Below are 12886 nucleotides of genomic sequence, written 5' to 3' on the forward strand. Positions count from 1 at the left end.
GAGGGACTGTTTTGAGACTTAGTTTAACTGGTACATTGATTATAAGAGTTAATGTATTTCACGGCATGACACCATGGGTCGGGATGGGAAAAGTAATATAATGCTTTATGTATGTCTTGTGTAAAAACCAATAAACTACGTTTTCAAAACAAAATGACCAGTAGGATGAAAGGGCGGGACAGGACCACAGCATGTGCACTGGGTTTGCATCTTGTTCGCTGCATCTGGGGCACGATGGCGACGCTTCAGGGAACATAGCATGTAGCCGAAGAGATGTAAGGCAGGCCCTGTGTAACACCATAAATTGTATAAGTTTGAATCGGGAAGTGCATGAGACTTTCTTTGGAAATGCTAATGACTTTCCAGTCTATATCCTGTAGTTCCTGCCATAGGTATTGTCACCACTTATCTTTTAGCTGAGTCAGGGATACTGCTAATATATCGCAGTCCTCTGAAAAGCCAACGCGTTTAGTGGCCGCCGTTACCCATTAGGTGTACTGCATATATTAATTCATGCGTGGCAGGTTCAGTACTATCAGGGCCCAGTGTATTTTTACATATCGAATAATATTTGCATGTGTGAGAAATAGGAAGTCTGGAAGACCTTGTGTGTCTATAAAATCCATATGGTTCAGCAGCATACCATCCACAAACAGTGCCCCCACTGTTGAAACGCCTGCCTGCTCCAGTGTGTGTAGTTGCCGTCATGTCAATGCACCCGTTGGAGTGGGGAGACCCAGGAGTGGTATATTAGTGGGGGAAGGGAATAGTCTTGGCCTTGTATTTAAGGGCCAATTTTCAGTATGTGAGGACGATCTTTAGCAATAATGGAGCTGGAGTTGGAGTACGCTCCTGGGTGTATAAGTGTGTGTAATGTGCCTTGGTCGAGCATGCAGGGTGTGTAGGCAATTTCATGTAGGGTCTAGCCTGCCATTGTAGTTGGCTTGCTAGGCAGTAGGATTTGAAGTCCGGCACTCCTGGTCCCCCACAATCTGTCAGTAACTGTAGTTTCACTAGTACAACCCATCTTCGTCCGATTCCCCAGATCAATTCCGTTAGGAGCATGTTCACTGCTTTGAAATAAGGTGCCGGAACGACTACTGGCAAGTTGGTAAAATAATATTAGTCTCAGGAGCATGGGCAATATTGATAATGCGAGGCGTCTCGCCACTGAGAGGGGAAGGGATGTACAGAATGTTACCTGTGAGCGCAATGAGGAAATTGCCTTCTGTAGGTTCCCCTCTAACAAAATGTGTGTTTCCGTGTATATCTGGACTGCTAAATACTTAAAAGTACCGGGGGCAACTTGAAGCACTTGGTCTCCAAAAGTAATCGCTTGGGTCTGAGGATCATTCCTAAAACAATGCATGTGATTTGTTCACATTTATGGCTAATCCGGAAATTTGCACAAATAGTGTGAAGGTCTGGGCTATATGTTGCAAATTGGCATGTCAGTCTATGACATATAGTACTGTGTTGTTTGCGTGAAGCAACATTACATGCATTGTGGTTCCAATGGGGATTCCCCATTCCTGTGCCTCTTGTCCCAGCCGTTGTGCTAACAGTTCTAGCGCAAGCACAAACCGTATTGGGGACAGAGGGCATCTCCTTGTCTCGTGTCCCTATGCACGGAGTACGAGCCGGAGATGTGGGCTCCTGTGTGTACCATTGCAGTGGGAGAGTCATATAGTGATTTGTTTCACTTGTTATTTATTGGGGAGTACGCTGATTTTACTAAGAGCGGCCAGCATGTACTCCCAGCTTAGGGTATTGGACGCCTGATGTAGATCAAGCGATATGCATCCCATCGCTTGGTTTTCGTTAAGTGTGTGTCCAGTACGTGGTAAAGTCTTCGTATATTTAGTGACGTTCTCTGGCCGGGTATGAAACCATATTGGTCTGTATATATGAGTTTCATTAGTATCGGGAGCAAGTGCAGGGCCAGTATTTTCCTCAATATTTTGTACTCTGTATTTAATAATGACAGGGGTCTATATGTGGTAATATCGGTGAGGTCCCTTCCGGGCTTGGGTAGTGAGGTCACAAGCGCCTGTGTCTTGGTGGGGAGTAATTTACCTTCTTATAATGCTGTTTGGTACAGTTGTTCCAAATGGGGAACTAGGAGAGTTGTAAAGGTGGAGTAGAACTCCACCTGGATCCAGTCAAGGCCCGGTGTGGTATTGCAAGGGAGTTCCATGTCTACATTGTCTGCTGCTATCTGCGGAAGTGTTAGGCTGTCGAGGAAGTCTGTAACAATCTGTGGGTGTGGTGGAGGGAGGCTTTATGCAATGCCTTGTGGTAATTTATAAATGCTGCGTTAATCATGCAACTTAGTTAGGATGTTGATTTCTAGTATGGGGACTGACGGTGGGGTCTGCCTAAGTATTTGCACCAGTAGGGTGTTAGTTTATTTACTTCTGTATGTACCCTCTGTGTGTAAGTTTGCTGATCTATCACACGCAGGCACTCTAATAACTTGGCATAGTCAATAAATGCTTTTTGGAGTCCCGGTGTCATCTCTGCGTCCAATATTGCCTCTTGTTTAAGTTTTGCTGGCCCAGTTTCAACATGCTGTAGATCGTTGCTTATTGTTTGCCACACTCCTGATGTAATAATTGATGTACTCTTAATTACCATCTTAAATGCTTCCCCTTCAGACAGTTGGGAAGAGACTTTGCATGTGTTTTCCTGAAAGTAGTTATCTATGGTTGTAGCTATGGTGTCTCGGAGCATAGTCTTCTTAAGACTGGGATCTAGTCTCCTCATGGGGACTGGCGTAGGGATCCGAGCCAAAGACCATGTCAGTTCTAGTGGGTTGTAATCAGAAAGTTTTTTACCGAGGTGGGTAGCGTGTGTTATCTGGGGTAGGAGTGCAGTGGTGCATAGTATATGGCTGATTCGTGTGTAATAGGTGCAGTGGGGAATAAAATGAGTATCCATGCATGCCCTTATTCTTGGTGCACCATGCATCTGCCAATGACCATCCCTGGACCCAGGTGCAAAGGGCTTTGGCTTGTCTTGTCGGACAGAGGCTGTACCTGGTAGAGGAGGATGGAAACGGTCCTGGACCATATTCAGCACTGCATTAAAATCCCCTCCTAGTATCCAAGGGTACATAGACCAGTTGGCCAGGGCCAAGTTGAGTTGTGCATGGAATCTGTCCTGTTCTGTGTTTGGGGCGTATATGCTTACTAGGATTACTTGTGTACCATCTAGTTTACCTCGAAGCAGAGTATATCTACTGTTACTATCTATTCGTTTATCTAGAACTTCAAACAGGACTCCAGCCCTGATCCATATTGCAGCCCACTGTGCAAATGCAGAATAGGAAGTATTCTGTACCTTTACTGTCCATTTTTTGTGCAGTTTCGCCACCTCCGTATTAGTTATGTGTTTCTCTTGTAGGAATGCAACTTGACTCTGGAGTTGCGTAAGTTTACCTTTGTGGTCCTTTGTTATGGGGCCATTTCAGCCAACTCCATTGTATTTTTTTTTACTGTGTCCGCAAGTTTCCTGTGGTCTGCTTTGAGGTGGATGAAGTCTATTAAAAGGGGCCCGAGCTGTTGTTCGATCATCTTGCGGGGATCGCTTATCTCCTACAATATAATATCAAGTTTGTCTCCATTCTAAATCTGTTGCTATGGGGGGCTCGTAGTCCTCTTCAGAGTCGCGGGTGAGTCTCTGGGTTCTTCAGGTCCCATGTGCCCACGATCAGGTTGGTCCACCGTCTTCCCTCTTGTGCGCCCCATGTTTCCTACGTGTTACCGCTTGGCTTTTTGCGTGTTCACTCACAGGACGACAGTCAATCAATCAATCAATCAATCAGGATATTTGTTAATCGCGCTACATACCTGTGAGGGTCTCAAGGTGCTGGGGATGGGGTGGGGGGGTGTTGCTGCTACTGATCGAAGAGCCAGGTCTTGAGGAGTCTTCTGAAGGCCAGTAGGTCTTGGGTCTGCCGTAAGTTGGTGGGGAGGGTGTTCCAGGTCTTGGCGGCGAGGTGGGAGAACGATCTGCCGGCGGCGGTCGTTCTTCGGATGCGGGGGACTGTGGCGAGGGCGAGGCCGGCGGAGCGGAGCTTGCGAGTAGGGGCGTAGAAGCTCAGTCATCTGGTGAGGTACGCTGGGCTTAGCGTTGTGGAGGGCCTTGTGTGCATGGATGAGGAGCTTGAAGGTTATCCTCTTGTTGACGGGAAGCCAGTGTAGGATTTAGGGTCTTTCATCGTGCGGCGCTCCGACCGAGCTGTTACTACATGTACAGTGCACTGTTGGAGATTCAGTAGGGCGTCATTAGGCGGTACCTGATATGATCTGAGCACCTTCTCCTCCACTGGTATGTGTTGTCAGTGCCACTGCCGTAATGTGGGACCTCTCTCTGTTAGCGAGCAGGGAAGGTATTGGGCACCTCTGCACTGGCTATTGTTCATTTTATGAGTTTGTGTCCACCCTTTGTTGTACTATATAGTTTTAGCGTCTGTAGGAGGGCCTTACTGCGGTCATAGGTTTGAACTGCATTCGAAGCACAGAGGGAATGGGCTCCTGTGTCACAGCCTAGTGCATATCTAGGCTATCATGCCCCTGAGTGGTTAGGTTGTATTCCTGACTCCTTCGTTCCCTAGCGAGGCTCACAGTGTTAACTCCTCTGTCCAGACACAGCCGCTCAGTCCTGGAAAGGCCTGCCCCATCAGGGTCTTGCAGTCACACAGGCACCCCCACTGGTTGGCCCCAGTCTCCCAGTGTCGCCGCTTGCTTGTCTTTGTGGGTGACTATGTTCGTGTGCCTCACCCCAGCTCTCACTTCCACCAGTCTGTGATCCTATCAGGACAGGACTGAGATATGTGTCAGCACCTTTGTTCTTGGCTCTGAAGTTGGCAGCACAGGCACCTCCGTCAGTTGGGCCCGGTTCACGGTGCCAGCGCCTGCTCGATTCAGCAGCCGTCGTTCTCATGGCCTCACCCCACGGCCAGACTGGGTTCCTTGAGGATCAGGCCCGGTGGTGTATGTAGTCCAAGAGAGGCCTCCCCCACCAGCACCTTCACTTTCCAGACTCTACCGCACAGACTCACCTGCCAGTTGGGCCCGGGCTCCAAGTGTTGCCGTCCTTTCGTCTTCACAGCCATTGTTTTCGTAGCCTCACCCCAGCTCTCACTGTGGCCGCCTGGAATTCTTTCAGACCAGGCCTGGGATCTGTGTCATTGCTTGGGTGTCAGATCTCGCCGTTGGCGTCCCACCATCCAGCGCCCATGGGGTGCGAGTCTGCACAGCACCGGGTATAGTAATGGGTGGGAAGAGGAGAGAGACCACACTTTCTCCTGGCAGTATTGTCTGACTACGGAAGGTATATGTTTTAGGCCTCGCCTCGCTCCGTCATGCAGGTGGCAGAGTTCGTGGATCCCTAGGCTTTACAAGTGGGGATTCTTCACCCCAGGGGCGGCCAACCCTTGGATCAGTGAAACACCTGCGCCATTTTGCTAGGTCGGATGACTACCACTTAACAGGGAAATGGCAGGATTGTGCGACGCAGCCCGGGAGCTCTTCCCCCTATGCATCCGCCATCTTCAGCAGCTTAGCAATGCCCCTACTCTTCTTTGAGTGATAACTGGGTCCAGTTCAAATTGTAAAGTGTTGGAATCAAACCTAGGTCCACTTCATTGTACAACCACATCGGGGAAGAGATGATTCAGAGGGTCAGTGCTGCAATTAAAGGGGTCAATGAGGTGGCAGACAACAGGGATTGGGAGTTGAACTAAAAATACATTTGAAACATCTTTGTAGGCCTACAGGGTGTATGTTCATGAAGCAACTGGTGTCTCTCCATTTGAGATTAGGAGGGGAAGCAGTCCCCATACTAAAAGTATCCCTGGATGGTTGTTAAAAACCAAGTCTTGTATGTGATCTGGGGAGGTTGTGAGGAATAGAAGCAGAAGCACACATGAAAACTGCAAAATTTATAGAAGTATAAAACCAAACATGTGGAAATAAGGGTGAAGAAACCAGGTCATGTTAGCAATAGAGAAAGGGAATTTTTTAGACGTTCTGTGGAATGTGTTCAGATAGGGAAATGAAAGGGTGTACGAGTGTGGAATCTTAACTGTACTTTTGGAGTGCAAGATCGAAAGAATACTGGCTGTAAGATGTGCAGTTGATACGGATTGGCTGTTTGAAGAAACCCCTAATGAGGAAAACTGTTGGGGAGGGGTGGTGGTGGTGTCTGTCAAAACAGAAGTATGTGGTTTCTAATATGTAAGTACCATGGTGTCATTTCACGATGTTCGGTTTATTTGAGCAGACGAGCGTGAGTTGGAGATGATTACCCATGAGGGTGAAGAGGCAGATACACCTTGTAGTGATGTGGAAAGCATGGACTTTCCCAAAGCGTTATTGGAAGGAGAGTTTTGTTTTCACAAAGCTCAACGGGAAAATGGCTCAGAAGCCTCATTTGTGGATGAAGGATTATAACATTGGTGGGTTTGTGGAAGAGAAGTCCTAGAATCAACCTGGGAAATGTGGACAGATGTTGGAGGCTGTGGCAAGAGGCGGCTGGAGATGTGAGAGCTCTCAATCTCTTTACCATAGTAAAGTTTGCAAACATATTCAGGCAGAGTGGTTACTACCAATGGCACCACTAACATTTAATGCATGCTTTTTATTTTGTATGTCTATTATTTTTGTGCCTTTATTGTTTCTTATTTCAAATGTCTAATTTTCTCTTAACTCCTGTTTTTCTCCTGTGTGCTCCTCTTTTCCCTCACACTTTCTTTTCCTACCTTGCATTCCTTGATCACTCTCCAACCTACGGTTCATAATCCACCTTACTTCCATCACTTGCCCACATTCTCTTTCTTCCTGTCTAATCTCTTCTTTCCATTTCTCTATATTTTTTCAGTGGCTTGCACAAACCAGCAAATTGGGATCATGTTTCTAAATGAGGTTGCTCTTGGAAAGGAACATCACATCACCCGTGATGACAGTTCGCTTTGTGCAGCTCCCAAAGGATTTGACAGTGTAGTTGCTCGTGGACATTGTGAGCCTGGTAAGTTTCGTCCTAGTAGTTATCTTGAGCAATGTCTTGTCTTTCTAAACCACCTGTAAGAAAGGCATGTAGTGGAATTTCTAGGGGCCCTAGTTTGAGAGCCTTGTATTCTACAATGGGTCGGTAACTTAAGTCACCATGACCCATGGGGATTAAAAATTAGCCTTTTCCCCATGAAGGACTGCTCAATGAAATCGAGCAGTGCTGTGTTATGAAGAATAAGGGTAAAGTATGGCTGTGGGATACTGGCTGATCTGCTTTGGATGAAAATATGGTCCCAATTTTTAATGAAGGACATTTTAGAGGAATAAGAGACATTTGTCCTAAGGCCGGTCTTTATTGGGCTGGAGGTTTATTAGCGAACCCTGATTTTGTTATTTAAAGAGGGCAACTAGGCTCTTGGAACAAGCCAAACCTTTCTATTCCCATATGCCCCAGCATTATGTGATATTTGATTGCCACTGCAAACAGCAAGAGCGATGGTAACAAAATGACACTTTGTCAAGGACAACATAGTTGCTTACACAGTCTCAGAATCTGAATAGAGAAATAAATAGCAGTATGCATTCTCAAGTCATGGGCGAAACACTTTTGAGCAGTACATTCTGTCTTTCTTCCTTACAGACCCGGCACTTGATAAGGAGATTGAAATGGATGGAAAGAAGGTGGTGGTGCCCCAGGGGAAGCCAATACCTGTTCCGAAGTTTAAGGACTCTTTCTTCGGCCAGAGTGAATACCTCGTCTACAAAGAGAGCCAGTGCCGCATCCGTTACCTAATACAGCTAAAGTTTTGAAGAGCTGATATCTTGAAGTTATGTCTGTCCTTGGAGTCCTACCTATCCTACTACTGGTGTAGTTTTAAATGCTAAACCATAGGCACCTTACCAATGACACACCAATGTCCCATCGCAAGACCCTTCCACTTGGTCTGTGTGGCTCTTGTTCAGCCACACTGATTGGCTGCTTTAACAAATTTATGTACCACTGATATGTGTGCGTGCTGAGTCGCAGAGTTCCACTCATCTGATCTTGGTTCATAGACATGACCTGTTCTCCCAATTGTAGAATTCCATCACTACTTAAAAGATCATCCCGGTATGCTTTGCTGGATCTTACTGTCTTTTTTCAACATGTGACTACGTGTAACGTTAGTGTACATGTGGCTGTAAACACACATCTTATACCTAAAGTTTACAACAACGTTGTCACTTCTCTTAGACTTTAAAGTTATAGCACTTTTGATTATAAAATCATCATATCTTTGTAAAAAATTTGAAAAATTATGGCTGTCGAATTTTACATTCCCAAATGGCCATTAAAGTTCTGACAGTATATACAACTGACTATTTTTAAAGTAGGTTTAATGTCATACTAGTAACTGGCTTACAACCATTTATCACATCATGAATGATAACGTTGTACTCCGACTTTTGTAAATAATCAGGCATCTTACTGTTATTAGATCTCTTATGCTGTGCAATTTCAAAATTATGGAACTTCGCTGGCTGTATAATTTTCAAAGCACCAAGACCATAAACTATTATTTGTCTCGGTTTAACTACTTCAGTGCCCCTAGTGATAGCGTATCGTTGTGACTCTGAATGTCAAATTATCCCTGTGCTCATTATTGTAACACTAGTACTGTGTTCATGTTAATGTGATGTCCTCCAGCACTGGATCTTTTAATTGATTTACATGGTTGAACCATTTCTATCCCTCTGGCGTCAAATAATTTAAGCAAGTGAATCTATGAAAGATACTAGTGTTGGAGAATTGTTGGTACAGGTAACCTATTTCGGATCACCAAGTGGTCCCAATTGGAGATTTAGCAGCATGCTCCTGAATGTAAAGTTAGCCCTTTGGTCTTATGGTTGAGCACTGTAGAATGTTGTCTTTTTCAATTAATTGTGCCTTATTGGATATCCCTGACTCTGATCATAAACAAAACTTTTCTGAATGAATAGTTTTATCACCCCAATGATAGGTTGCTGAAGACATATGACTCTAATGTTATCCAAAATCTCATTGTGTAAATATCACACCTGTGTAACTGTTAGAAATGGGGTCTCTATTTGGCAGGTTGTTATCCTGTTCAAGTAGGGACCCCTCTTCCTAGTCAGGATGAGGGGGATACACTTCTGAAATGACCCCTGCTCAACCCCTTGGTAGCTTGGCACGAGCAGTCAGGCTTGTCTCGGAGGAAGTGTGTAAAGCATTTTCACATAACCAACAGTAATACAGTGAAAATACTACAAAAGGACACAACACCAGTTTTAGAAAACGATCCAATATTTTATCAGTGCAAAACGATAAAAATCCACCGTACAGTTTCTTGAAGTCGATAGATCTGTCCGGTGCTCTCAAGATGTCGTGAACAACAAATTCAAACAATTTTGGTTGACTGTGGCATCACATGCCAGCTACGGTATCGCGATCAACCCGTGAAAAGAGAACCTTTAGAAATGCAGGGAGTAGGAGACCTCACTGTGAGCTCTGAAGAGTCTGATTCGGAGGTCGGCAGGAGTCGTCGGGACCTTGAAGTCACACACAGTGCAGATTGAACTCCGTACAGGTGAAGTCAGCGAGTGTCTGGGCTGCGGTGCAATGTGCAGCGGTGCTGCGTGTGGTGCCTTCAGGTCGCGGTGCAGGCAGCGGCTTGATGATGGTCGTCCAGTGGCAGTGAGACCAGAGCTGCTGTGCAAAGTGGGGCGGTGCTCGTTTCAGGGCTAGCAGGTCACAGTGCAGACAGAGTTGTCATTGTTGCCCAAGTGCTGTCGTCGGCTGGCGAACCGGAATCAATGGCATCGGTAGGCCAAGGCTGCGGTGTGGGTCAGGACGGTGCGTTGTATAACTTAAAAGTGGTGCCCTAAAACCATAGTGCAATCGGCATCATCTATGCTGGCGTGGAGCGTCGTCGACCGGGATACCAGGGCGGCAGTTTGAAGCGAGGTGGTGCAAAGTGCGGTGCCCACAGGTCACAGTGCAAGCAGCGGCTCGGTGGCAGGCTTCGTCGTCAGTGAGACCAGGGTTGTGGTGCGGCGGTGCCTTCAGGACACAGAACCAGCAACGAAGTTGTTGCCAGCATTAGGCTGCTGTTTCTTCTGTTGCAGTACAAAACACACAGTTCCCAGTGTTGGTAGCAGATGAACTTGAAGTCTTTGCTGTTCCTGAGACTCCTTGAACAGGGGGCAAGCTTCACCTCAAGCCCTTGGAGAAACTCAAATAAAGAGGCTGCAGAAAGTTCAGCCCAATCCTTTCTCTGCCCAAGACAGAAGCAGCCACTTCAGGCCAACACAACAAAGGACACAGCAAAGTGGTAGTTCCTCCTCACAGCTTTCCCAGCTCTTCTTGGCAGGTTCCTTGATCCAAAAGAGTTCTAAAGTCCTGGGGTCTGGGCCCAAATATTTATACCACATTTTCCTTTGTTCTCTTGTGGCATAAACTCTCTCCGCTTAGTCCAAACCAGTTTTTTACTCTCTTTCTGGTCCAGCTTCTTGTCAGCAGGTGGAGACCGCACTGTGCACAGGAGACATGGCCTTTTCAGGTGCAAGGAAAACTTCTCCGACTACTCTAAATGCAGCCCAGGTCTATGGAGCTCAGCTCTGAGTCACCCAGGAAAGACAGGACACACCTCAACACCCCACCCCCGTGTATTTCTGCAGTGAATGCACATCCCCAGCTCATCTCACTCCACACACCAAAACCAGACAGTCAGTACACAACCCAGCAGAGGCATATAGGATGGATAAGCATGAAAATGGCCACTTTATAAAAGTTGCATTTACAGACACAGAATTTTAAAACCATCTTTACTCAAAGATGTTATTTAATTTTGAGTTTTGAGAGCCCAAACTTCATTCCTCTATCTTGTCCCAAAGGAAAGTTATATTTGTAAGAAGTTACAAACAACTCCCATGTTAGCCTATGGGACAGATAGCCTTGCAATACTGAAAAACGAAATACACAGTAAGAAAAGGGAAGGTTTGGGTCTTGCAAGTGGGTGCACTTGCTAGGTTGACATGGCTGTTTAAAACTGTGCACAGACACTGCAGTGGCAGATCTGAGATACCTTTTCAGGGCTACTCAGGTTATTGGCACAATCCGTGCTGCAAGCCCACTAGTAGCATTTGATTTGAAGGCCCTGACACCCCTTGTGCACTTTACCAGGGACTTACCAGTAAATCAAATAAACCAAACATGTAAACACCAATCCATAAACACAATTTACATTAGGAGCACTTTCAGTTTAACACTGGACAGCATTGAGAAAGTGCGCAGAGGAGCTAGACCAGAAAAAAGAAGTCCAGCGCCAAACAGGAGGCCAGAAAACAAAAAGACAGGGTAAACATGCCAAAGGATGCCAGGTTTAACAGTAACATAGGCAATCCACTGATAGTTTCAAATGTTAGAACATTGCTCCCCTACTGTGAGGAACCCAGAACACTTTTACATGAGTGAAACTACTAAGGGCCTGATTTAGGGTTTGGAGGTTGGGTTACTCCATCTCAAACGCGAATGCTATCCAGTCTGCCTTGTTACATGTGTGTTACATCCTATGCACTGGTAATGAAGCAGACAGGTTATCCAGTAGTCTCTTAGCTCCATCCTTCTCATGATCGCAAACAAGAAGTCACAGCATACAGTGTCAAAGGCCTGTTGACATCAGCATCGTAAGGGGGTAAGATTGTGTATCCAGTTGATAAAGCCTCCGGAGAGTGAGCAATGTGTTCCGGGTGGGAATACAACCATTTTGTTTGGTATGTAAGGGAGAAGTCTTGAGGCCAATCTTTTACTAAGCAGATTGAAGTCTATATTAAGCATAGAGCTGGCCCGAAACTCACCCGTTCTGACTTCCTGTCTGTTGGTTTTGGGAAGAGGGATCAGACTGCCTCACAGACCGTAGCAGGCAGTTTCCCCCAATTGCAAAGATTCAGCATGCGTAGCCTCCAATCTACAGGCCATATTTTCAGCAAATGTGGTGTAAAACTCTGCAGGCAGACCATTGGGGCCCGTGGTCCTGCCTATTACCATTTCTTTAATGGCAAAGCGAATTTCTTGAACTGACACCAGTCCTCCCAATTCATCCTTCGCAGACTGAGGGAGGTCCAGCAGTGGCAACCTATTCAGGAATGCCAACTGCGTCTCCAAGGGACTGGGTCTGGGTTACTGTACAGGGTTATGTAATATTCCCAAAAGAGGGCATTAATAGCCTCCAGGGAGTATATAGATTGGCCTGTATCTGCTCGGATATGGGTTATACGGGCCCCTTGTGACACCTGTGAAATAAGCCAAGCCAATAACCTGCCTGGGCTCCTGCCCTCTTCGAACACTTAGCCTTATAGGCCTTGCAATCATTACAGCGCAGTCTCTCTATTAGAACATAATGTTGTTCCCAGAGTCGTTCAGGAGCGATGGCATCAGTGGCCAGCGTGTTGTCTAAGTCATGCAGCCTACAATCCGGAACCTGGAGCTCCCCATTTAACTCCTCCTATATTTCAAACGAGTGACCCAAACTATGCCCACTGATCACCACCTTGAAGGCCCCCCACTCAATCAAGCCCATAGATGCCTAGCCTTGGTTGTTAAAATAGCTTGAGGCCGCCTCCCCAAGGGACCCCCGGAAACAGGTGTTCTCTAAGGCCAGCGGGTTGAGTCTCCATGCTCGAATTCAAAGGTGCTCTCTGGTTGCTGTAAATCCAGCAGTACGGTGCTACAATCCGATAGTGTCTGCCTCAGATACTCAGTATGAAGCATGGAATGGCTAAGCCTATGGGAGCACACCAAATTGTCTCTCCTGATGTGCAATCTGTGAATGGGGGAATAGAATGATTAGTCTCTGGTGTCCCTGTGCTGT

The 12886-nt window shown here is 46.3% G+C and overlaps 1 protein-coding gene across 1 annotated transcript in view; it reads left to right on the plus strand.

Annotated features, from left to right (window-relative positions):
- Positions 1 to 8741, plus strand: part of PARP3 (poly(ADP-ribose) polymerase family member 3) — a 225347-nt gene extending 216606 nt beyond the window's left edge. Inside the window, exons 10-11 of the mRNA XM_086938724.1 lie at positions 6886 to 7032; positions 7657 to 8741. Of these exons, the coding sequence (XP_086794850.1) occupies positions 6886 to 7032; positions 7657 to 7826 (317 nt within the window). The 3' untranslated portion in view covers positions 7827 to 8741. The remainder of the gene's footprint in view (positions 1 to 6885; positions 7033 to 7656) is intronic.
- The last annotated feature ends 4145 nt before the right edge of the window (positions 8742 to 12886 follow it).

Source organism: Lissotriton vulgaris, chromosome 9 (assembly GCF_964263255.1).
Source record: "Lissotriton vulgaris chromosome 9, aLisVul1.2, whole genome shotgun sequence".
NCBI classification, from domain to species: domain Eukaryota; kingdom Metazoa; phylum Chordata; class Amphibia; order Caudata; family Salamandridae; genus Lissotriton; species Lissotriton vulgaris.